We start from the raw sequence: 26,120 nt of genomic DNA on the forward strand, positions 1-26,120 counted from the left end.
TCCATTGGTGGCTATGATTTAATTAATGACACCCTCTTGTGCTGCTGTCACTGTGGCTAGGAATGCTGATGTACGTTGAAACCCATGATTCAGCGCACGTTATAAGGCAGGTCACATGTCAGATGGTGCCCATAGGATGTAAATGACTAACCCACCACCTGTAGCAATGGGTGGGGTGGAGCTGCAGTGCCCCTCAGAGAGGCACAGTGCCTACCACAGCTCCCCATCAGAGTCATTTGCAACAACCTTTGGGGGAGGGGGATCAGCATGCTCCAGGCCTGGCAGCCAGCAAGCCATGGCTCTGCCTATTCACTGCTCCCTCTCCTGCCCCCTCCCCCCACTCCCAGGCAGATGCTGAAGGGTAAGGGAATCTCCCACCTTCCTCCAGGTAGCCTAGCTACTTTTTTCAAGTTCAAGATTAAAATGAAAGTGTACATATCAAGTAGGAGGGTGACAGTTCTGGGTATCTGTTAAGAAAAACTAAAGTGATCCTTTAAGTATAGAATGCTTGGAAATTAATTTGTTGCATATTCATTCTTCTTCTTCTTTTTTAATTAAAGAGAAGATGGGTGGTGTACAGTAGAGCCTCAAAGTTATGAATTGACCAGTGAAACATACACCTCATTTGGAACTGGAAGAATGCAGTCAGGCAGCAGCAGAGAGAGAGAGAGAGAGAGGAAAAAAAAGCAAATATAGGACAGTATGGTGTTAAAAGTAAACTACTAAAAAATAAAGGGAAAGCAGTATTATTTCTTCTGCATAGTAAAGCTTCAAAGTTATATTAAGTCAGTGTTCAGCTGTAAACGTTTGAAAGTTTTGATCGGAGTTACAAACATTTCAAAGTTCCGAACAACCTCCATTCCCAAGGTGTTCATAATTCTGAGCTTCTCCTGTATAATTCTTACTGCACAGAGCATGGTGAGGCAATGCAGTGTATGCTTGTGAGCACCAGAGAGAGCCAGGGAGGGAGAAGAGAGGAGAAAGAAGGTGGTGGGAGTTGTGTTGTCGTCATGAGAATTTGCATGAACGACAAAGCTGGTTTGATTTTACTGACAGCTTGCTAACCTGAGTCAAAATACAAGATTGAACTTTTCATAAAGGAAGTTCACTAGCAGGGAGTCACAGACGAATTGTCAGATTATAAGCAAACTCAGGACTCAGGGGGAGAACGCAGACTAAATTCTAGAAGGCAAAGAATGACTGAAGAATATTCAGTCAATATCCTGCAGAGAAAGCAAGAGATTAGGGAATATTCCTCAGACTACATGAAATGGTAAAGAAAAATTACAGACTGTGATGAAAGAGTCAGGCTAAAAGCTGAAGGAGAGCAAAGGATGGAGGTCACGAGGCATACACCCCAGCTGGCCAAGTGTCTCACTCCTGTGAATTTGGGGAAGCACACAGGGAAGGTCAGGGATCTAATAAGGAAGCAGGTATATCTACGAAGGAGGAGCATTATGGGGTGATATACTGGAGGGACCTGTGTATATGTGGGAATGGAATGAGTCAGCAGCTTGCTTTCCCCAGCAGGATCCTGCTGTCTGAAGAGCCTTTCAGTTGCTTCACCCTGATCTTGCTGTGTTCGGATAGAGAGAGGAGCCAGGTACCAACAGCCTTTCCTTAAAGCCCGCTGCTATAGCAGAGCCTGGACATACACAGAGCCTTGACTGGAGCGTGTGTATTTTGCTCCTTCTAGGCTTTGTAGGTTACTATGGAAACCTGCCATGGCCCTGTGGGGTATTATGCTTGGGGGTGGAGGGGTCATGCGTTTGTGGTATAAGAGACTCAGGCTCCAGATTTCATTAGAGGGCACTGGCCATTCTGGGACATGTTTTTCAGTGTTTGGCATACAGCAATGTAAACAGTCACTTGCCTTAGCCATGCAGCCCAGTGTGACCAGGATCTCCCTCTCCCTCAGGTCATGTTTTGGACATTGTGCACAGCCCCAGTAGACAGGCTGGGAGCTCCATGAGGGCCAGTGGAGAGCTGAAACGAGAGAAAAGCTGTTCCATATCTGCTACAGCAACCTCAAAGCTGCAATACAGGAGTAGCCACAGCTGCTGTGGGGCTAGTGGGGTCACGGATCCACAAGCCCTGCCTCTAGCACTCCCCTTCCCGATCTGCATAACTCTGTGGTTTGACAGCAGAAGTGGCCCCCGCAGAGCCGTGGTGATGGAGGAGGGTGGGATTCAATATTCCTCCTCCTCTTCCTTCTGCACAGCAGCATCATAGTGATTCTGCTGTGTTCAGGGCCAGAGGAGACAAGATTTTCCCTTGTGTGAAAAATGAGTAATAGAAAAAACTACACAAAAACCCACAAGACGGAAAAGCTGCCAGTGACCTCCCACTCATTCAGAATTAATGAGCCTACTATTTTGCGTTGATACTCAACAGCGCCTTTCACCTGAGAATCTGGAAGTACTGTACAAACCTGCGTTCATCCCTCACGCTCCTGAATTTTCCTGGGCACTATTCCAAACCTCGTGGTACACTTGGACTTGAATGTCCATGTTCTAGTTCACACAGAGAAAGGTCAGCTGGTGTAAAACAGAACACCAAAGCAGCATGTGTCCAGCAGTGGTGCGGTGCTAGGGAGTCAGGGGCCAAGCCGAGGTGAGATGATAAGGAGGGAAGCGCGAAGAAAAAGAATGGGAAAGGGCAAACGCAGTAGAGGAGATCAGCTGGGTAAGAAGTGAATGTGAAAGAAAAGAAGCAACAAGCTACAGTACAGGGCAGGGCAGGGCAAGGACAGGAGGAGAACACGAGAACATCAAATAAGGGCTGGTTTTAACTTAGCTCATAAGGCCCTGCAAATCTCCCAGCAGCTCTGCATGCAACTATCTGCAATACACGTTTATTACCTGCCACAGTCCAGTAGTTCAAAGCCTTGCAGACAGAGAACTGTTTGCACAAAGAGGGAACTATCAGTTAAGATGAACTAATGAAAGTGACAAACTTAATGAGAGAAGCGAAACCAAAATGATGAGCCCAGAAAAATAGGGAGATGACACTTGACTGCTGAAACATAGGTATTTTAAGAAAAGTGACATTCTATAATGCTGCTGACCTTCAAATCTGATCAGACTATCTATTGCTGTCATAATGCGAAGGGCACAACTGCTTGAGTTCCACCATGTCTTTCTAGATTCAGATTTTGAAGGAATGGTAGTAACATCAGAAAACATGTGGGAACCAATTAGCTAATTTCCTTCCACGCAACAAGTCCATCAACATATACTCTTTAAAGTAATCATAAACCTAATAAGAAAAGGAGTACTTGTGGCACCTAAGGTACCACAAGTACTCCTTTTCTTTTTTCGAATACAGACTAACACGGCTGCTACTCTGAAACCTGACATAAATCTAATATGGCCCAGATCTGTCTCTCACTTACACTTGAGGAAATCAGGGGCAATTCTATTTCTAGTCCATAATATTACATTGGTGTGAAACTGATGAAAGTGACAGACCCAAAGTGTTTTCAAATCGAATAGGATTTACAGATGTAGTGTCATACACAGGGATCCACACCAGCCAAGCCCTACCCCATGTAGATCCCTTTGCAAGAGTGGAGCATTTGCCATCAAGCTAACTAGTAAGAGATCCAAACAAACCATCTTGTTTGTCTAACTTAAGATCACTGTTTAAATGGCAACAAATAATGGGTTAAATTCCTCCCTGAGGTCAAGTGAGGAAATAAATGAGGCCCATCCTGAATAGGTGCAACAAGGAGCAAAAATTCTTCACTGAAATGCTACCTGAGGTCTCAGTGACTACAACAGTTGAGTCACAGTGAATTCTTAGGAATGAGGAGGATTGTTTTAGCAGGAAACCACCTACCCCTTTGATCAGAGCTACATTCCAGCTATACCACCCAACTCAGCTCAGTAGACGATTTTATCATCATTTTATCATCATCGATGATGTGGATACATCCATTGCAGACAGTTTCCAAGTATCTCTGTATCTTCACAGTGGGATTTCATTTGTTTCTATGTATTGCTAATATGGGAGAGTGTTAATGAGCAAAGGCTTTCTCATAGATATATAGGTTCTGATTCAGCAAGGTACTTAAACTCATTTATACCTTAGAGCATGCGAGCAGTCCCACTGATTAATTCCTCACAGACTTAAGTTTACACATGGCCATATATGTGTTGGATCTTGCCAAAAAATGGGAAACATTTTCACACTGAAAAAATGTTTAGAGGGAAATTTTCTGGCCAGCTGTGATACACAGATATAACCAAGCTGGGTAAAGCACTTTGGAAACATGAATGAATTTTGATAACCCATGAAGTAGATCAGTATTATTGTACCCATTTTACAGGTGAGTAGAGTAAGTCACATTATGAGGTTAAGTCATTTGCTTGGTATCACAAACCAAAGTCAATTTTCTAGATCTTCATCACTGTAGTATCTGAGTACCTCCCAGTTATTAATGGATTCCCTCCTCACAACATCCCTGTCAGGCAGAGACGTATTATCCCTATTTCACAGATGGGGAACTAAATAAGGCACAGTGGTCATTAAACGACTTGTCCAAGATCACACTGGAATCCTGAACTTATGCTGGGACTTGAATCCAGGCCTTGACTCCAAATCCAGTGACCCATCCACTAGACTGAATCATCCCTGGACCAAGCATTGTCCTGTTCTAACTACAAATTGACACTGCTTCCATGAATGACACTTGTCAGTCTTTCAGAGTAGCAGCCGTGTTAGTCTGTATCCGCAAAAAGAAAAGGAGTACTTGTGGCACCTTAGAGACTAACAAATTTATCTGAGCATAAGCTTTTGTCAGTCTTGTCAGTCTGTTTCCTTTTTCTTCATTTGTATTCATTATGATTATTATTATTTAAAACAGGATGGCTGGGAAATGGTGCTAAAACTTTGTTGTCTAATACAAACTGACAGCTGAATGAGCAAGAAAATAAACTGAGTGCAAATGTTGATTGAAATTGGAATGCTAGGGGAAGGTTACAGTTCTGCTTTAATGCCTTTATTCTTTAAAGGGTTCTGTGAAACATAAGTGTCTTTGTTACTATGGAAAAGACAAGTGTTCATGTTATTTGTTATTCTGATGTATTATCTTAGAAACAACATATGTTTGGTGTTGTATGGTTAAAAATTCACAGGAATAAAGACAGTTCTACATTTTAAGGGTAGCTGGTAGCTATATTTAGGTTGTCTCACACTTTCGGTTATAAAAGATTCTTGTGACATTTTCTTGGAGACACATTAACACCTCCATTGCTGCAAGCCTTTGACATTCAGCAAGGGGAAACCCATCAGGCTACAGAAGTGCCTTATCTTTGGGCTCAGCTATATGGAGAGTTAGTGCCCAGCAAGCTGAGGGGTAAATCTGCAGCACACTAACTGGCCCATGTGCACCCTGCTGCCAAGCATGAACTTTCCGTAGTGTGCTTTGAGCTACTCCCATTTCAAACAGCAGTATGCAAAGTGTGCTACCGAATTGTTAGTGAGCAGCGGCAGCAGGGTCCACACAGCCAGTTAGCGTGGGGTTGGCTAGTGCTCTTAGATTTACACCCCAGCCTTCTGGGCACTAAGTGGCCCGATAGCCATGCCCTTTTTCCTGGGAATTTCGATTCCGATTTGGCTGAGCTGCACAGAGCCAACACTCCATTGTTGCATTGCTTTAGCTGTGTCTAACTGGTATAGTTACAATTGGTGACACCTCCAGCACGGACACAGTTTTACTAGTACAAAAGTGCTTACATCTAAAATAAGCACATGACCTCAGTTTCTCATCGGCCCCACTTGGACCACTACATAAAGCAAGAGCTCCCTCAATTCCTGGCCCTGTGATGAGCGAGTGAGGGCACAGGTGGATTGCCTCCTGAAACTTAGCACATGGTGCCAGATGCCCATCTCCCAGAATCTGGGATAACAGCCTACTGCATCTGGCTAATGTAACTGGTCCTGTTGTTCAAGTGGTAGAAGTCAGTGCTGAAGGCTCAGGGTTCAAACTCTGCTGATGATGCATAATGGAGGGATGGAATTGTTCTAGTTGTACATAATAGAATTTGTTCTTAAAAACCTATGAAATAGCACACAAAAAATTATATTAAAAGAATGTTATTTAGGTTGCAAAGCCAAGCATATGAAGGTTAGAAAATGCCAGATTTGCAGTTGTGGCCCTTCTAATGGTCCATGCAACCATAACTTGCCCTATTGTGTTTATGAATTGTGATATTTAAGTACAGGATCACATACTGTTTTTTCCATAGGACCCTGGCTCATTCAGAGCACAGCTTGGATGCACATGGGGGCAGAATGAAAGTTAAACGGGCAACTATAAATCTAGCATTTCTCAACTTTTGAGTGCTTGATTTTGCAACCTAAATAACGTTCTTGTAACATATTTTTTATATTGTATTGAAATAGATTAGAGCATAGACATCTGTTCAAGGGAACCCAGCAGGAACTGGCATGGGAACTGACTAAAGCTGGAGAGGAACGAATCATTTCCCCAAGGCCAAACAACAACAATGGAGCCGCTCCACAGCCTGAGAGTTGAACTAACCCTTTTTGCTCCCTGGGAGGAGTGATTAGTTGAAGATCCCCACTCATCCTCTTCTTTGCCCACCCCCTAAATAATTCCTATGCTCTGGGGTGTAGGTAACCCCTCATGAGCACAACTCCACAGCACATGAGGGGTGTGACTCCCCTGCACAGGATGCCCCAAATATGTCCCCCTCCCCCCTCCAGTGTTGTCAGGCACCCCTACTACTGGAAAAAGGATGGGAATTAACCCAGGGAGGAAGATACAAATACAAGCAAATCATATAAATGCAGCTGTTTCTTGATGAGTTTTTAAGTATGCACTTGTATATACAAATTAGGTTCAGCCCTCAGGCTTCTGGGAAGTTGACAGTTATACACTCACTGTCACAAACATTGGGCACCCTGGATATTTAGAGACTAGAATCACTTAAAGTTTTTTTTTAAATGACCAGTAAAAGCATAAGGCCCAATCCTGCAATGTGTGAGCACCTACCACAAGGTACTGAGTGCTCTCAAATCCCACAGAAGTCAATGAGAGTTTGAGGCATTCAGCACCTTGTAGGATTAGAGCTGCTTTTTATGCAGCACAAAGTACATTTGCCTCTTCCGCTTTTTAGATGATTGATCCCCGACACCTCCTTTCAATGCATAGGCAAGAGATCAGACTTGCAGGCAGGAGATAGGATGCTGAGTGAATTACAAGCAAGTCTGATCCCTTGCCTATGCATTGTGCAGGCTGCACCAAAAGTATAGACCGTGTGCACATGAAGATGGTACATGCATGATGCAACCAAGGATGGATCTGACCCAAATCAACTGAGCCCATAGTTATAAAATAAATGAGTTCACCTCCCAGTTCTAAAGAAAGAGTGTAATGCTTCCCACCCACCCTCATCCCTCTGCTCAACCACACATTGGCAAAGTTCAACAGAAAAGAGCCAAAGTGTGAGCTGTTTGTCACCAGTTACTAGAAGCAGGGAATTAATTGGAATTCAGGGAACTGGAGGCTGGTTATATGAGTAACAATCTTGCTACCGCAGTTTATCTGTACAGTTGATATTTTACAGTTTCATGCATGCAGTTCAGTTTCCCCGAAATCAACCTTTAAAAAAAAGCAAAACCACAGTTTCAGTCTTTCAGGGGGATCAGAAACCAATTTCAGGAAATAGAACCAACTTTGATGGTAAACGTAGCCACTGAAAGTAAGTGTCTTAAGCCAACCTACCTTTACAAAAAGAGGGTTGTGCTTAAAAATATGCCTGAGCTAAGATTTCTATTGCACAGGACCAGTCTGCTAGCTATGCAAATTGGCACCAACAGGGAAATAAGGAATTCAGAGGGGTTTTGACGTCTGGCACACCCCATAAAAACCAAACCAAAACACTAGCATCTCATCTGCATGAACAAACCACCAGAGAGCAAGCTGGCCTTACACAATGATCTCACCAATAAACTGAGGCTTTCCTTTTTTTAACTTACCTAATTACCAAAAAAGCTGTCCACACTACCAAAAGGTGGAAAACCAAAACCACATTTCTTGCTCGTAACTGTGAGCATTTGAATCCTGAAGGCTCAAGTTTATGTAGATTTGGCTGAGTTTATAGGAAGACAGGACTTGCCAGACTGGCTCAGACCCATTCTCCAGCCAGTCCAGTATCCTGTCTCTGTCACTGGCCAGCACCCAGCTGCTCCCTAGGAAGCAGCAAACCCCCTTCTAATGAACAATTATGGAATAACCTGCCCAAAGGCAGCATTCTGGCCCAGACCCTCAAAAGTATTTAGGTTCCTGCCATTGATTTCAGTAGCAGTTAGGAAGCTGAATATCTCTGAGGACCTAGCCCCTGCTAACACCAGTTAGTCGTCGCCTTAGGCCCTGAAGCATGACAGTGTATAGCTTTGAAACATTTTGGCTGTTTTTTTCAGTGTCTAAGGGAGGGAGATGCCCAAGTCTCTTCAAATCCCAGGGGCTAGTTCACATAACACAGGCTCCCCTGAAGAGAACAGCCTTTCATTCTGTCAAATGCCACTGTGGCTAGCCTCATTATCCATAGATACGTCTAATTTTTTTTAATCTTCCTAAAGCCTTGGCTTCAACGGGCAAGAGCAATACAGATTTATGTGGTGAAGACTGAGGGGGTGGAGGTGGGGAAATCTACAGGAAGCTTTATCTGCAGAACACCACAAATTCTAACTTTAGGCATAAGTTACTCTTTCCATATAGACTGGCTAGCCCTTATCTGGCTATAAGTGCTATCCCCCCAGGGCCTTGATAAAGATTCACACCACTACAAACTAGAAAAGGAGTACTTGTGGCACCTTAGCGACAAACAAATTTATTTGAGCATAAGCTTTCGTGAGCTACAGCTCACTTCATCGGATGCATACAGTAGCTTACGAAAGCTTATGCTCAAATAAATTTGTTAATCTCTAAGGTGCCACAAGTACTCCTTTTCTTTTTGCGGATACAGACTGACATGGCTGCTACTCTGAAACCACTACAAACTGTGTTTCTGTTCTTTGAGTAAGAAGACTTACCCATTCAGCAACATCTCTGCCATTAGGACACTAACAAAGGCTTGATTCTCCACTCTCTCACATCTGGCGTGGTCACTTATGTATGTGGAAAGTGATTAATTTTTACAATCATTTTCATCTGGGCAAAGATCTGAGGCAGACAGTGGACAATCTGGCCTTGCGAGTCAAAATTAAAGCTGGACTCATCAGGCTGCTTTTTGCTTGGGTTGCTGTGGTCAGATGTAGTCAAATGACTGGAATATGAGGATAAATATGGGAATGGCTAGCCACATGAAAGTTGCCATCTTTCACCAGTGCAGCATATAAATGCTTCACACTTTGATGGTAATAGTTAGTTAAGGAGGATGAGGAAGGTTCGCACCTTTCTTGGAGCTACTGGTTTCCGTGCATGTGGAGGCAGACTCCAAAAATAGTGTGGTGTTTGATTTACATACACAATCAAAAGAGCTCAGATTTCAGGCGTTTCATTTTAAATGAAACTGTAGATTTGAGAGAAGAAAAGAATAAATTAAAAGAAAGGAAGGCTGGTCTTGCGGTTAAGGGGCTAGCTAGTGGCTCTGTAACCTGACTTCCCTTGGGTTCAAGTCCCAGCTATTTTACAAATCCCCCAAGTGGGACTTTAGTCTGTGTGTTTTGGTTCCTCATCTGTAAAATGGGAACAATAATACTGTCTTGTCAATTTTGATGATGAACTCATTGGGACAGTGACTCTCTGTACAGAGTTTAGCACAATGGTGTCCCAATCTCAACTGAGATTTCTAAGGACTACCTTAACACTAACATGTCTCATAATAATAAGTGACCCTATTTATTTGGATTGCTCTTTTCTGGAAATTGCAATGATCAGAGTGCAGGAAAGAACATTTTAATTAATCAGTCTAGTGTCTTCTGATACTGCCTGCAGAAATAACACTCTTACGCTGATTTCCCTTTAACATAATTTTCAGTGCTGGTTGCCTATTTGGTACCACCAGGTCCACAGGAGAACAATACTTCACACACACCTTGCCCCAATAATTCATTAAGCCTCACAATATTTCAGTCAGGGTCTGGTTGAGCTCCCCAAAATAGGTGACTGAACTAGAATAAGGTGCTGAATTATTTTCAATTAGCCAAATTGTCCTCTCTGTGGGGATCAGTACCTGTTGGTCCATCGGGGATGGCATGCACAAGGAGGAATTTATCCCCCCTGAACCTTCCCATACCAGCATCCTGGGCAGATCTGCTCCCCCAACCACCCTCCTCACACCAGCATCCCAGGAAATCCTCCCTCAGCCCCAGCTTGGGGGAGTCCTGCCCACCCACCAATCTGCTGCAGCAGGGGAGCCCAGCTGCAGACTCTTAAGCAATTGGTTTATGATTCCAAGTTTGTCTTTGCAAGAAACAGGGCTGGGGACCTTGATTTAAAATGAAAGCTGAATTTGTCCTTTGCAGGGACCAAAGGGACTTGGTTAAACAAGGGCTCCAGCATGGGTCCAATGCGTCAGTGCTAGATACCTAGGGACAGGGAAGAAGGGGTCACTGTATAAATCCTCCCACTCCTCTTTCCACCACCTGCCCACTGACATTAATGAGACTATTAACACTGAATAAGGTGAGCAGGATTTGTCCCTCCAGCGTTATGCAGTAGAAATGACACTTGCTGTATTCCCAACCCCAAATGTTCAAAAACCATGAGTCAGGCTCACCAAAAATCACGAGACTGTCTTTAAAATCATTAGATTACATAATAGATTTGGTGTTCTTTTTATTTGCTGTCTGCTTTTTGAGCCTTTACAGCGCACTGGGGTCACATTTTGAAGCTTTTTCCATAGATGCAAGTGCTAGAAATGTACTTTTTCTTTAAGAATGAAGGCTGAAATCATCACTTGACTCCAGGAGTTGGGGCTTTAAGGAAAACAATAATTATCATGAGACTCATGACAAAACCATCAGAGCTGGCAACACTAGTTTGAATAAGGAAGAGAGGAGTTTTGAACAGGCTGATAAGGAAGCAGCTGTTCACCAGACAGGATGGATTCTAAGGAGAGCCTAGTGCATCTCAGAATATGACAGAGAAATACCCCATGAGAAACGTAATAAAACACAGATCAGAAACATACAAATTGCCAGGCACACTTCAAGTTCTAGGGGATCCTGCTGCAGTAATATGAAGCCTGGTTTGTTCATTTCAGTGCAGGTCTGTAAATCTGTATCAGCTGTTTATGTATACTACTGCCCTCTAGTGGCTGTTTCTCAAATGTGGCCACCATGGCCACATGCGGCCACCAGGGGGTTTCTCTGCAGCCATGACAGCTTCCTAGGCAGTGATTTGGGGGGGGGGGGGGAGCGGGGAAGGGGCAGGGGCAGCAAAGCATTGGCCCTTCCCACTCCTTCCCTGTTGCTTCTGGATGCGCCACTCTGCATGTCTCTGGAGACAGGTGAGGCATACCGCTGAAGGATCAAAGTGAGTTCTCTACTAGGGTGGGGCAGGGATGAGGGGCTTAGTGGGGTTTGGAGTGGCGGGGATTTAGGGAGCCTGGCTGCAGACTGGTTTCAGAGTAGCAGCCGTGTTAGTCTGTATCCGCAAAAAGGAGTACTTGTGGCACCTTAGAGACTAAAATTTACTTGAGCATAAGCTTTCGTGAGCTACAGCTCACTTCACCGGATGCATTCATACTATGGCTCCAGCCACGGGGCTACAGATACCAACCCCTGGCTGCGTGGTGGCAGTGGGCTCCGATCCCCGTCTCTGACCACGTAGTACCAACTCCAAATCTCGCCTGCGGCTGCAGACCCCAAGTGCTGACCCCAGTCCATGCGCTCCAACCCCCAGCCCCATCTGCTGGCTAGCAACTATGAGCGGCAGCAGCTGCCGGCCCTGGGTGCAGATCCCTGATGCTAGCCTTGGGCTCCGGCAGGTGCTGGCTCTGGATGCCAAACCCTAGCCCATGCAGTGGCGCAGACCCCAAGCGCCAGCCCCAAAGTGCGGTGGCAGTCAAACCCCAGCCGCATGCTCTAACCCCCAGCCTTGGCCCCTGACCCCAGGCACTGTTCCTGGAGGTTGACCCTGGGTTCCGGCAGGTGCTGGCCATATGTAATGATGCCCAGGCACCAGCTCTGGGTGCAGATCCCCAGCCCTGGTTATGCAGCAGTGGGCATCAACCCCAGGCTCCGGTGGGTGCTGGCCCAGGACACAGACTCCTAGCTCTGGCTGAGCAGCAGTGGGCGCACACCCCAAGTCCCGACCCCCAGCCCCAGTCAGACAGCAGCAGATGCTGGTTCCAGGTACCAACTCCCAACTGCATGGCAGTGGGTGCTGACCCCTGGCCCTGGCCAAGTAACTGCAGGCACCAACCCTGAGCTCCAGTGGGTGCTGGCCTAGGGCACAGAGCCCCAAACCCAGGCGCCAACCCATACCTCTGACCATGAGGTGGCGGTGGTGGTGGCAGGGCCCCGCATCCAGCCTTCCTGGCCTGCACTGCCTCACCCCTCCATCCAAGTCTTAACTTGCCAGGAATTGCTGTGAAAAGTGATATTAACAAACGTACAAATATCACTTTTCACAGCATTATTTTAATTATTGAGTCTGCAATAGAAATCCCTACATAAATAAATTGCAATGAACTGGATGTGTATACATGCATATTCATTTGTTTTTCCTAAAATTAATTATTTTAGGGAAAAGTGACAGTGCGGCCACCAGCAAGAGTTGATGGCATACTCTGAAGCCACCAAAAAATTTGTTGCGAGAACCCCGGCTCTAGTGGGTGAAATATGACTTTGTCCACTCCAGCAGGCCAAACCCTCTCATGAGCATCCCCTCTACTCCTCTCTCCAACGACAAGATTCCGGTAGTCTGTTTTTCATTTTAAATATCTGGTCACCTTCTGTGGGAGGGAAAGAGTGAGTGGGGGAAGAGGTGATGGAACAAAGGAATGAGGAATGATGGAGGGATCCTGGGGGGCAGGGGTGATTAAAGGAATGAGGATCCCCAGGAATTCTAAAGAGCATGGAGGGTGAGGTGGCATGACCATTTCCATGGCCACTCTGCCCATTTTGACAGGTTAAAGAGTAGCAGCTGTGTTAGTTTGTATTCACAAAAAGAAAAGGAGTACTTGTGGCACCTGCCCATTTTGTAATGTTTCCTCCATCCAGAGTGGAATAGTCCCCCTACAACACTTTGTCAGGAAGGAATAATCTCCATCCAGTTTTAATAGCTCTTCACTATACAAAATGAATATCATCCACCACAGGCTGTCACATAGGAGAGTATCATCAACTATTTGGAGGGCACCACAGGGTCTCTGACTACCTTCCCTCAAGGCTATCAGGGTATAGCTGTGATCACCTAAGGCTGCTGCCAACCTTCACAGGAAGCAGCTCTCTGTGGCTTTCACAATGTCCAAGCCTGTACACTCACTCATGTCACTTCCTCCCACTTAGGGTGACCAGATTTCCCAATTTTATAGGCACAGTCCCGATATTTGGGGCTTTTTCTTATATAGGCACCTATTACCCACCCCATCCCGATTTTTCACATTTGCTATCTGGTCACCCTACTCCCACTTGAGTGACCAGCAGTTCTGTTGCTTCTTTCACCCAGCTCTGACCCACAGCTACCAACTATGACCTCCACATTCCCTCCTGCTGAGCCACGAGATCTGAATTACCTTTTTGGGCAGTCCTGCTTGTTTCCCTCCTGGAGAGACCTTTGCCTGCTGTTCTACCAGTGCCTGATGATGTACCTACACACACACACCAGAGATTTTTCCCCTGCAGTCTGCAACAGAAAAAACACACAGCAGCTAAGCAGCTGTCCCCTCCCTCTCACCTGATCTTTTTTGCCTATAGCTAGCTGCATGTAGCTTTTATATCAATTGGAAGATGCTTGTAACATTTTCCTCTTACGCTGCACGATGGCTGCAATGCAAAAGCTTCCCCATACCTGAGGGGAAATTAGAAGCAACACTCCAACTCCATGCTCCAGAGAGGTACATGGTTATGTGGATACGGCATTGGCTAGGACTCAGGAGATCTGAGCTCTACTACTCACCTATTGTATGACCCTGGGGCTGGGCAAGTCACTTCACATCTCTTTGCCCTCATGTCCTTTGTCTGCCTGGTCTAATTAGACTGTTAGCTCTTTGGTACAGGGACCATGTCTTACTATATACGTTCATACAGCACCTAGCACAATACTGGTTGGGGACTCTAGATGCAACCATAATAAAAATAAAAGATAATTCTCAGCGACAGTCACCCAATAGATCAGCTTAGTTGTGATGACTGTGCTCACTGCAGCTAAGAAAACAATACAAACCAATTTCCACTAACATATATCCAAATTCAAAAGAAAATTTCAGTTCACCATGTTCCTGATACTTTTGCATTCACTTTCCACAAGTATTAACGCACTTGCGCTTCACTAACATGAATATTCATTAAAAGCAAATATGAAGCTCAATTACTCAGAAATTCTTTGGAAGAGGATGATTTGAATATTTAATTACAATACATAAAATTCATACTGAGTTGGTTTGTTATATCTGCCATCCAAATAGGGAACAAAACCACCAGGAGCCTCTTTAGGTAACTAAGGCCCAGATCCTAAAAGATAATTATTTCAGGTGGAGTTAGGTGCCTAAATGCCTTTCAAGATCAAGGTCTAAATACCACAGCGTGAATCTCCAAGTTTAACACTGAATTCTTTGCTAGGCATGACATCACCATCACATTAGTCCTGCCTGTGATGGGGATGGACTTTGAAAGGAATATTTACACTCAGAACAAGCGGAAAACACATTCCCTTAAATTGATCCCAGACTAGGAATTTGTGGGTGACAGCAGCACCCTTCTGTCAGATAGAAACCATACATTTGTATGGTCCCAGAAAACCACAGCTACCATTAAGGGGAAAAAAAATCTCACTCCTGCAATTGCTCCCAACAGGTAACAGCCACCTCAGAACACCAGGCACCTCTTTCATCCATTGCATACATCCCAAAGCATGTGCACTTTGCAGGCATGAAAGATCACTGTTTATTCATTCTATGCTCATAGAGTAAGTGCTCTATTTTGTGGTGAATGTGCTCTAGTTTTCATACCTACCAAAGATGTTAAAACTCTGCTTTAAGTGCAAAACTCAACCCAAATCTTCAGCATAGAGAACTGGTGTCTCCATAATTTCTACCTCTCATTGTACAAAGCCACAAAACATATGGGAGAAACAAGTTGTACCCTGAAGGAATGGCAGTCAAATGCTTGTGTTTCCCTTGCTTTCATAAAAGCTAACCATTGGCTGACTCAGTTTCTCTGTGAGACCGTGGGTGAGCTGGCATTTCTGACATGGTTAGGTTTAAAATAAACAAAAGTATCCTTACCATTTAAACAGGTGCTGTTTAGTAACTTAAAAAAGCTCCTGCTCAGGGTGAACTCAAGTTCAGCCGAGCCTGCTCAGGGAACAGACATACTTTGGCATAGTTTAGGGCAAATAGCCAAAGCAAGGTTTCAAAGAGGATTTCCAAATCTCCTATTGGAGTCAGAGAAAACTACCCCAGGTTCGCCATTGTATTCCTTATTATACCCATATTTGCCTGATTGCTTCACATTTTGGGATGCCATTTAACACATTACTTTTACTAATTAACTAACAATGGACACTGCTAATCACCAAGGCATCCATGTTGACCAGCTACCTTTGAGTAGCCCTCTACCCTTACGCTAGAAGTTCCACCCCAGCTTGTTGCTCTTGTTTTCTTGGCTTCTGCTCCTTGTGCTCGCCCCAGTAAATTCATAGCCTGCACCAGCTGCCTAGCCCTCACCTCACTACACCTCTCTATTACCGTCCCACCACCCTTCCCCCTTCCTCAGTTTCCCCAACATTTTAGCCACCTCTCACTGGCGACTGGTAGCCCTGTTTGCCCAGAGCCACGAGGCAACCGGGTGGGCGGCGGAAGAGGCGAGCCCCCCAAATCTCCATTACCGAGCAAGAGGCTGAGTGACGGCTAGAGGCTTAGGATGCATAATCAAGCTACCCAGGAGCCCTCCCTGCGCAGCGCCGCTCACAAGCGGGGGCCGGCCGCGGCCGCTTCCACCAGGGCTCCGGACTGGAGGCTGACCGGGGAAGGGGAGCTAGGTAGCGCTCCGCGCCCCCACAGCCCCGGTCCCCCCGCGGCTCTCCGGGGAGGGGGGGCGCTCGCGTGCGCCGCCCACCCTCACCCCGTATCCCCTGGAGCGCGCCAGGAGCCGGGCTACCAGCGGCCGCGCCCCAGCGCAGCCAGCCTGGCGCTGCTGTTCCGGGGAAGGGGCGGGGCGGGCTGCTCGGGGCCCGCTTTGAGCTCGCGCCAGCCAGCCAGGATTCCTTGGAACTGGCCCTCGCGGCGCCCGGGAAGCGAAACCAATGGGGGCCGACCGGCCGACCGCCCCTCCCGCGCCCGGCCGCCCGCCCCTCGCCCGCCCCTCCCGCGCCCGGCCGCCCGCCGGAGCCTCGGCGCTCCTGCGCCGCAGCCGCCTGACGCAGATGGAAAGTGAAAGTGAGCGGCTCGTGGCCAGGCCACGTGTTTTCTGCGAATCTAGCCGGAGAGGGTGGAGCCGCCGGGGCCGGGGAGCGGAGCCCGAGCCATAAAACTGCGGGGCGATGAGCGCAGGCAGAGCAGTCCGGCTCCAGCGCGCCGCGCAGCCTCTGGCAGGCTGGGATTGCTACAGGCGCTAGGCAGGACTCGCGGGCAGATTATGGTTGTGCTATTCCTAGGGCCAGGCCTACGAGTGCACCACTGCCGCGCGGGGGCTACGGGCTTGCAAGGCGGCCGTGCTCGCAGCTCGGGTTTATGGTGCCCTAAGCCCGTGCAAGGAGCAGAGCTGATCCCCGCGGCTCAGGGCAGAGAAGGTAAGGGGCGCTGTCTTTGTAAGCCATTACCAGGGCCGTCCCGAGCGGGCTTCCACGCGCAGCCTTTGGTGTCCCTTAGCCTGGAGCGCAGCGAGCCCTAGTCCGCTTCCAGCCTTAGAAGCGTTCAAGGAGTTTCCAAGCGCGGCGAATGATCTTTGGTCCTTACGCAAGAACTCACGAGCCTGCACAACGCTGGGGTTTTTAAAGAGCTAAAGATCGGTGGAATATAAGGTAGCAGAATCATAATAATACTGCCCATCGTTGAGTCTCTAGCTAACGCCTTGCTTGCCAAAAGGACTCCCGAGCCGTTTGCGAAGTGTCTATCCTGCGGCATCCTTGAAAAGTAGTTACCTCTGGGGTGGAGCGCAGCGGCGAACTGACAGACCAGCATTAGCTGGGCCGGGATGGGGAAAACTTTGGCCAAGGAGACAAGGGCGAAACTTCTGCTCGTAGGAAAAACTGCCTTGGGACCTTGCAGTGAGGCACAGGAAAGCCGCTGTGTTTTCAAGCTTACTGGCAGTGAAGTGCATAGAACTCTTTATGTACATCCCCCTTTCCCCCAAAAAGAGAGAACGTTTTCTTTCTCCTGGAGGTGAATGGTTTACTCTAGAGAACCTTATTGTTTTAAACGAAAAGCTTCAGAGTGCCTTGCTTTTTTTTTTTAAACTTTGAATACTAAATAACGATCCTCACCCAATGATTAGAAAAGCTGACATCAGTTTCTTTCATGTGCCATACAAGGAAAACCTGCCCATACTTCGCTTGTTTTAAGTGATCTGCTAATGTCAGGAATTTATTATTGCTATTTCAGTCAGTAAAATGATCTAAACTAAACTAAAATGTCCAACTGTTGCATTCACAGAGACAGGAATCCAGCTAAGTGCTGTCTCTTCATCTACGTTGGCATGTTGCTGTGTACTTGTGAGACAGCTGGGGGGATTCATTTCTGAGAATGTTGAGAGAGCTTGAGGCAATCTGCCAGTGCTGATCTATAACTGACTAGAGGGATAAATTCTAAAATCTATGCTTTCCAGTAAGGTCAAGGCAGCCAGCAGAGATGTATTGAACCATGCTGTCGGGTTAGACATTTGAGGCCACACAAATTGCTGGTACAACAATGCTTATTTCTAAAGACTTACTTGAGGGATGAATTTGGCCCTTGGTGCTGAAAGATATATCAATAGGAAGCAATTTAGATAGGGCCACTTAAAGTGCATGCAATACAAAAAAGAGAGAGAGGAATAATGCTTTAAGGGTTCATAGAGGTTGCTTTGTGTAGACATAGTGAGGTGGTAACATTGCTATCCCCCGGGAGGGAGCAAGGGGTGGGAAATGGACTTCTATGGCTGCTTCTCCAGTTTATTGAAGAATGGAGAGTAGATTTAGAATTATGAGTAAATTGGCAGTGTTAAACTGCACTGCCAATCATGTTTGAATATCACAATGCCACCTATTCATTTCAGCCAGTTCCATCCAGTTTCTGGGGATTTGTACCCAGCTGCAGAGTTTACCTTTCCTTTAGCCATTTTTTTTTTCCACATAATGCAACGAACAATACAGTCTGAGCCCAGACATCTACATCTGGGAAATGGGAGAGGGAAGTGAGCAAATCAGTAGTTTTATTCTAAGTGGTTTTATGCAAGATTAAGGAATTGATGGAGAAGGATACACAGAAAGTAATGTTTGAAAAAAGAGATTCCCATCAGTCAACTCTATCCAGAATCTGATGCATTTCTATGACTAATAATAGGAAAACCACATCATTTGTAACTGTTTCCCTGGCTGAATACTTCTGACCTTCAGATGTTTCAAGAGCAATGGATTGCTAACCTAGCCAGAAAGTGATGCTGTTAATCAGTTGTTGCTGGGTGTAAATTTGCAGAGTAAAGGCTTTATTTTATAAGGGAGCAGAGAGGTGTGAATGGAAGATTGTCATTAATTTACACAGATTGAGGGCCCCTCTCTCCCTCTTCCTTCCCTGCGGATCTAATTTTTTTTTATTTTTTTTTTTAATTTCAGAATAGCCGCTGGAGAGCTGCACTGCCCTGGCCACTGACGCTATGGAAGACCGCATCCGCTGGTCTAGTCTATAGGATGGTAGCGCACAGTAAGGTGGCAGCAGATAATGCAGTTGCAGCAGACCCGAGATGTCGACTTGAGCCTCCAGCAAGGGATCATTCTCGGCCTAGAGGTTACCATGGCCCGGCTCGGTCCAACAATGGGCAGGCGCAGAGCGACACACACTTCCGAACTTTCCGCTCGCAGGCAGATTTCAGTAGCATCACCCGAGCGAGCGCCCTGCTGGATGCATGTGGCTTCTACTGGGGTCCACTGACTGTCAGCGCGGCCCACGAGAAGCTGAAATCTGAGCCTGAGGGCACTTTCCTCATCAGGGACAGCAGACAAAAAAATTGCTTCTTTGCCATCAGTGTTAAGACTGTTACTGGGCCCACCAGCATCCGAATAAACTTCCAGGCTGGGCGTTTCAGCCTGGATGGCAGCAAGGAGAGTTTCGACTGTCTCTTTAAGCTACTGGAACATTATATAAGCTCCCCAAGGAAGGTGCTGGTCACCCCACTACGCAAAGTCCGTTTACGGCCATTGCAGGAGCTCTGCCGGAAAAGCATTGTGGCAACATTCGGGAGAGAGAATTTAAACCACATCCCTCTCAATCCAGTTTTAAAGGACTACCTGAAATCCTTCCCATTTCAGATATAAATGCAGCATTAACTGTGTGCATGTGTGTGTGAGAGAGAGAGAGATGTGTGAAGACATCTGGGTTTTTTAATCTATTTGGGAGTGACCAAATTTATTTTTGTAGCAATTTACTGTATTTTGTGATGGAACCTGAACACTTGACTTCTTATGTTTACACAAACTGTTTGCACAAACCCAGGGTTTTTAAACCCTGGCATTATTTTTCTGCTGGGCAGAATATTCTATTTTATAATATTTCTAATGAAAATAATGTAATAAACTTTATTGTGAAAGTTTTTAAAAAATAGCATCTCTGGTGTCTTTAGATTTCTGGGTTCTACTTTCTGATTGCTGTGTATCAGTTAGGAGTGACAATGGGCCAGGTCCTTAGCTAGGGTAAATCATAGTAATCCACAAAGTTGAAGTTTCACTGATTTTACCTCAACTGAGGAGCTGGTCCAGTAACATTGGTGCTGCCAGCAGACAAAGACAGACATGCTCTCTGTCCCAGGTACTATATAAAGAAACAGAAATGAGACTGAATACACTAAGGATGGGTCTGTGTTGGATCCTTCTACAGCTCCCCTATAAATCAATAGGAGCAGGGTACTGGAGTGTATGTGCTGAGATGCCTTATTTAATAAAAAGTGAGGTTTATGGAAGGATTTGAATATCTGTAGTCACCCTTCCCCATGTAGTAGTTAAGGACCAATCATTTCTAGTCCTCTATGTTCAAAGTTTAGGTGTTTTCCAGGGGAAAATTTAATATTGAGAAGGAAAGTGCAAGGGAGCTGAATAAATATACACTTTTTGCAAACCCCACCCCCAAAACCAAAACCTTGTTGAAACTGCCTCTGTACTATTTTTGTGCACGTTTTGTGAAGGAGTGATTCTATGACATCCCCTTGTCTGGGGTAATCATCAGACCTGGGCTTGTCTCATTTCTTTTAAAAGCTGCATACGCAATTCCAAGGCTGTAGACAAGAAGCTGCTGTCTTACACAACCAAATCACATGAATGTCAGTGAAGAAAATCAAACAGTGCAGAAATGACAGGTACTTCAGAAGGACATGAGCACTTTGTCACTATGAGGGGTGTGGGGCAGTGGTCCCTCTTTTAAGAAGTCATCCACATGAGATTTCCCCTAATCTTGTGCTTTCCCCAAATGTTCACACACTTCCTTGAAAATTAGAATTATGAAACTGTTTTAAAGAACAGAGTGAATCAGATAATTCAAAAGGTAGCATATTGCTATCCACAGCACTGGGATATATCATTATGGCTTTACACTGTTAATGAAGTAACTTTAGGGTTTGGAGGTTAAGAAACCTCTTACAGTGCTGTAATTCACCTTCTTTTTAGAAGTTAATGCCAGCTTGGGGACTTGGACTGTAATATAGGGTTCTTTATATTTAATACCAAATAGTATTTTAGCTTAAAGGTTAAGAATACCCAAAAGCAATTAAGGATCTGAAAGTACTGAAAAGGTGTAAGCTTAGAAAAATGTCAAATACACAAATATTTAACAGTATAGCAAGATTCCCTTAACACTGTCACAGCTACTTTGCTAAAGCTGTTCTTTCAATTTGTACTCCTACACTGCATCTAGTCTCCCCTCCTGCAGCAGTGTTCCCATAGCTTGGGTTATCACACCCAAATTCTATTTAATTCTAAAGTTGTCACCAAAAGCAGAATTTTCCCACAGCAGCTGTGAGGAACATGTAAATTGGAGAAGTACTGATTAGCTTGTGATGTAGCAGAGGTGGTAAGCAACTCATGAACACAGTGTACTTTCAGAGGTTAAGGGCTTTGCTGAAAAAAATTCTTTGGAAGACAAATGCTGCCAAACAGGTTGGCAGCCCGCTGGGATTATTTTCTCCACAGATATTGTAGTGTCTCTTAACCCTTTAGGACCTCAATGTGTGATGCTTGCCTAATAATATGTGACAAAGGCCCATAAAACAAAGAAGCATGAAATTATGTAGGTGGGGCATTAGGGGGAGGTTCTTTATCCTGATTAAGCTCCTCTGATGTCAATTTGCGAAAGTAAAAAGAGAGCATGATAATAGACTGGTCTGGGATGAAGATAAATGGGGGTCTAAAATCACCTGCCCTGTAGTGAGGATGATATGGATTTAGGCTTTATCTTTCTCTTTGGCCTCTTTCTAAAAAAAGCTCTGTTTTCTTCATTTTAAAATTAATTTAGCAGGAATTTAGTCCATAAATGGAAAGGGGCTGTTTGAAGGCTCAAGGCAAAGAGTCAAAGCTGTGTTTAAAAGACATGGTGCTGTGCCTCTAAGAGGTGCAGTCCGGAGCATGCAATCCAAGGGGAGGGGGCAAAGGTAACTTGGCACCTCACAGTTCTGGGTTTCATCAGGGATTGCGGTATCCCTCAGCATAAAGTAGAACAGCAGGGGACCCCGTCTCTTAGAGCTCCTTTGGGTCACTCCACAGCAGCTGAGATTATGTGCTATGAGGATGCACCTCCAACTCCCAGAATGTTCTCTGAGCAGGCAGTTATAAGTGGGCCTACAGGGCTGTTTACATGTCAGCTGCATGCAGGAGCCGTGGAAAGAGCTTCGAGCCCAAAGTTTTTTGTTGCCCCTTGAACTGTGAAATCCCTTGTTTTCTGTTATGACTTTGATGGGGTTTTAGAAGTAATATTTTTAATTAATACCAATATTTTCCACAGCCAGCAATGGAAACACCACAGGTATATACTGAAACATTTCAAATAGTATCTTACAAACACCAAAATACAACTCAGTACATTACAAGCACAGTTACCTCCATGCGTCGGTTAGCTCTGTTCTCCCCACTCTGATTATACACTGCAGCTGTGGAGGTAGGATGAAGACAACAGTTAATCTGTAAAATGCTAGCAAAGAATTTGAACAGCACTCCCAGTTCTGCATTATCTGGGGAGGGTTGTAATATTTATCATGAGTAGGGAATAAGTGATTTTAAAACAGCATACTGCTTATGGGGATGTCTGTGGTCCCTGTGACCCTAAGAGTAGAGAGGAAACAAAGACTTTGAGGTGGATTGTTCATTTTACTATTGTTGATAGCCAAGTACCTGGAATTGTCTAATGCTGCTCAGTCATATGATACTAGTTGAATATTTGAGCCGATTATATATAATAGAGAGCCTCATTCTAGTGTTTCTGCATCTTTTTCACAACAAAAGCAGCCCTGTTTTCTTTCACAATAAGCTAATTTCCAGAGCTTGCTGCTGCAGCAAAAATATTGCATTAATCATCTGTATTCATTAACCATACAGCTGCCCAGAGAACCTAGTTAACTCAGCTAGATGGGTTTGCAGAGGCTCAATAGAAGAATCTTGAGTGACAAACATAGCCTCACCTGACTATGAAGCTGTGGTCTCACTAATCCTGTTATGTTTGAAGTCATTTACAAGAAGTGAGGCCTCAGCTGCAATGAGCAGTGAAGCTATATTCAACAGCCAGGCAAAAAGTGTCCCCCAGGGCAATCTACTGACCATATGTAGTCATCAATACTATTCACCCAGCCTGTACTAAATCCTCCAGTCAACAATATATCCACCTCCTGAACATTCTCTTTTAGACTCAGTACCATGTTTATCAGTGCCATGCATCCATTCAGTCCCTAAATCGTTTTCTGTCCTCTCTTTTATGATATCAGCCTTTTCAAGCTACTCATTTATTTATTCACTGTACAGTTATCTTTAAGGTAAAGTTTGCCTAAGAGCAGTTTAGTTCTGATTTATCTTAATTTCTTTAAATGCAGCTAAAATGCAAACCAGTTACTGCATATGGCATCTGCTGAACATTTCTAGGATGTTTCCTCTCACTGACCTCAGACCTTTTTCACTACAGTGGCCAAAGCATGGCTTTCCTGTGACTGTTACACTCCTCAAACACACACCAGAAATATTCACAGGTGTGACTTTCTGCACACCAGCATGTACCACAGCAGCCATATCACTTCCTTCCATTTACTCTTCTTGTCATCATGGGATAATGGAAATAGGCCAAACACAAACCAAAAGAGAGCACTGGTTAGGGACTCCATAGGATGTGCAAAGCAAAGCACCAGTTGCATAGGTGTTAATAAGCCAAAGCAGGAAATCTGGAACAACTGTAATGTAGAACCTTAATTTGCAAAGTAAATGAGTTACTCACATGCCCAAACTGTTTGCCCTTCTTCCCTGACACTGATGGTAAAATGTGCCATCTGTAGCTACTGATGTTACAAATGATAAGAATGATATGCTCAATTGTCCCAGAGCATAGTAAAGGAAGCAGCCTGCAATCTCTAGAGCTCAGATATGATATAGATCTGGTTTAAGCACCTGAATAGAACAGATCAAAAATAGCAGAGGCCATATGTTACTCAGTTTACTCAGTAGACCTTGATTACACCTGTGTTAGTAATGTAAGCAGGACTAAGCACCATCAACGTTCTACTATGATTTTAATATCAGTTATAGGCATGTTTTTCATAGATCCCATAACTGCACTGTCACATAGGTGGCTCCAGTCATCATCAGTCTATCACAAAAAAGCAGAAAGAATACTCTGGGAGGGAGGGATAGCTCAGTGGTTTGAGCATTAGCCTGCTAAACCCAGGGTTGTGAGCTCAATCCTTGAGGGGGCCATTTAGGGATCTGGGGCAAAAGTTGGGGATTGGTCCTGCTTTTAGCAGGGGGTTGGACCAGATGACCTCCTCAGGTCCCTTCCAACCCTGATATTCTGTGATTCTCTCTGAATATCAGGGAATCGCTATTGCCTTCTCCACATTTATTTCTCCTGATGGGAAAGGCTTGCATTAAAAAGCATACAAATGAATTTCTTTTGTTCCCTGCTACTAACTGAATTGATGTGATTACTAAAATGTGCTAATTTTGTGCTGAATAAAATCCCCTGGCTAATGAGCTATTCTAGGAGATGTCCAGATTCCCCCCAGATACGTTTGTGGATGTAAAGTTCTGAATGAGTAGTTTCAAAAACAAAGGAACGTTCTTCACGTCATTATTGTTGTTAATAGCATTATTCTGTGCGCTTCCAAGCAGAGGCGCCTTATACCCTCACCTATTGCCAAGCCTTTATAGTTTCCTTTTACAGGAATATTAATGTAACCCTTCTGCCAGGCCAGGCTGATAGCAGCAAGGGCCAGGTTCAGTACACAGGGGTTCCCTCTCATCAAAGCAAATACAAAACTGGCTCGAGCCCCCACCCAGTGAACTGGGAAAATCTTACACACCCCCTGGGCGCCTCAAAGAGGCAATACTTCCCCTCTCCCAAGCACAGAGTCTCCCTGTAGCAGAGAATCTTTAATAACATGAGGTAAACGACATCAGCATTAAATTGGGGAAACACCACAACTAGTGTTCGTTAACCAAACCATGAGCAAAGACCCACCCCAGCAAATTGGGTCACATCCTTTCCCTCTGGTTCTTGAGTCCCAGAACCCAAATGTCTCTTGAGTCCAGCAATCCACAAATCACCCAAAGTTCAAAAAGTCCAGCCCCAGAGTTCAAAAGTTCATCTGCAGAATGTTGCTCCCCAGTTTGGCTAAAATGTGCCTGTGGGGGGGGGGGGGGGAAGAGGTAAGGGGCACCTTACATGTCCTGAAGCTGACTGCCCCACAGGGCTCCACTCCACCATGACCGGCTCCGCTCAGTGTCTCATGAACGGGCTCCACTCTGCGCAGCTCGCCTCACTGTCTCACAAACACTCTGCGAGCCTATCTACAAACAGCACCACTGCACTCTAGTTCTTCCGGCTCCCCACTACTTGACACAGTGCTCAGTGATTCCAGCTCATAGTAGTGGGAGCCTTAGTGCTGGTACACCATAAGGCCAAAGTGAATTCAGCACAGTACCTGTAGCAAGACTCTTAAGAGACCCAAAATTAGCTCTGACACTCCACAGTAGAGAGAGACAGAGGTGCAATGGGTGTTTCAGGCCCTTACAAAGGGGCCCACACTACCAGGTACAAATACCTGTCTCAAGCCTCTCTCAATTCCCAGAGTTTTGGAACCCATGTCCCTTGCCTAGAGAGTGCTACTTAGTTGATGGTGAGTCCCTCCATCATAACAAAAGGCCCAGTACAGTTCCAAGCACAGTTCCCATAATCAGGGTAATAACAATTTATTCTTTCTGCCCCAATAACAGAGACACTGGGGATCCCACAACAGCCAAAGTGACCATTTGGGCAGTTATGGCCTCATTCTAGGCGGGGTGGGTATGCCTATGCAAATGAGATCAGCCCCTGAAGTTCTTTTCCACAACTTGCCACACCTCACCACCAGATGTCAGGGTGGAGCTCATCCTGACTCTGCTTACGTCAACTTCATGCCTTTATGCTCCAGCACAACACTCATTCTTTTTAAGCCTGTTTTAGAATTTGTTAGGAGAAAGGGTCATTTGGTAAACATCTTAGTATCTTTGGTTACAGATGATTCCAATTTATACAGCCTGTTATAGTTGCCTGTGTTGAACACAAAGG

General features: G+C 45.2%; 1 protein-coding gene and 1 long non-coding RNA gene across 3 annotated transcripts in view; one reads left to right on the forward strand and one right to left on the reverse strand.

The window, feature by feature from the left end:
- LOC140918336 (uncharacterized) overlaps positions 1-17,080 on the reverse strand; it is a 34,157-nt gene extending 17,077 nt beyond the window's left edge. Inside the window, exons 1-2 of the long non-coding RNA XR_012161149.2 lie at positions 16,961-17,080; positions 1,874-1,986 (exon numbers count right to left, since the gene is read on the reverse strand). This is a non-coding gene — a long non-coding RNA (uncharacterized LOC140918336). The remainder of the gene's footprint in view (positions 1-1,873; positions 1,987-16,960) is intronic.
- SOCS1 (suppressor of cytokine signaling 1) lies at positions 16,635-19,932 on the forward strand. 2 transcript variants are annotated; one of them, XM_073362438.1, is made up of 2 exons: positions 16,635-17,161; positions 18,950-19,932. In XM_073362438.1, exon 2 carries the CDS (start codon positions 19,025-19,027, stop codon positions 19,646-19,648), a length of 624 nt encoding a protein of 207 aa, XP_073218539.1. In that variant the 5' UTR covers positions 16,635-17,161; positions 18,950-19,024; the 3' UTR covers positions 19,649-19,932. The 2 variants fall into 2 exon arrangements, with proteins under 2 accessions (XP_073218539.1, XP_073218538.1); XM_073362437.1 differs by having other exon boundaries at positions 16,635-16,930.
- Positions 19,933-26,120: the final 6,188 nt, after the last annotated feature.

The sequence above is a fragment of the Lepidochelys kempii genome, chromosome 10 (assembly GCF_965140285.1).
Source record: "Lepidochelys kempii isolate rLepKem1 chromosome 10, rLepKem1.hap1, whole genome shotgun sequence".
NCBI lineage: Eukaryota > Metazoa > Chordata > Testudines > Cheloniidae > Lepidochelys > Lepidochelys kempii.

Bases quoted from the DNA above. Each gene is read 5' to 3' on its own strand.
- SOCS1 (XM_073362438.1), top strand. From the start codon at position 19,025: ATGGTAGCGCACAGTAAGGTGGCAGCAGATAATGCAGTTGCAGCAGAC.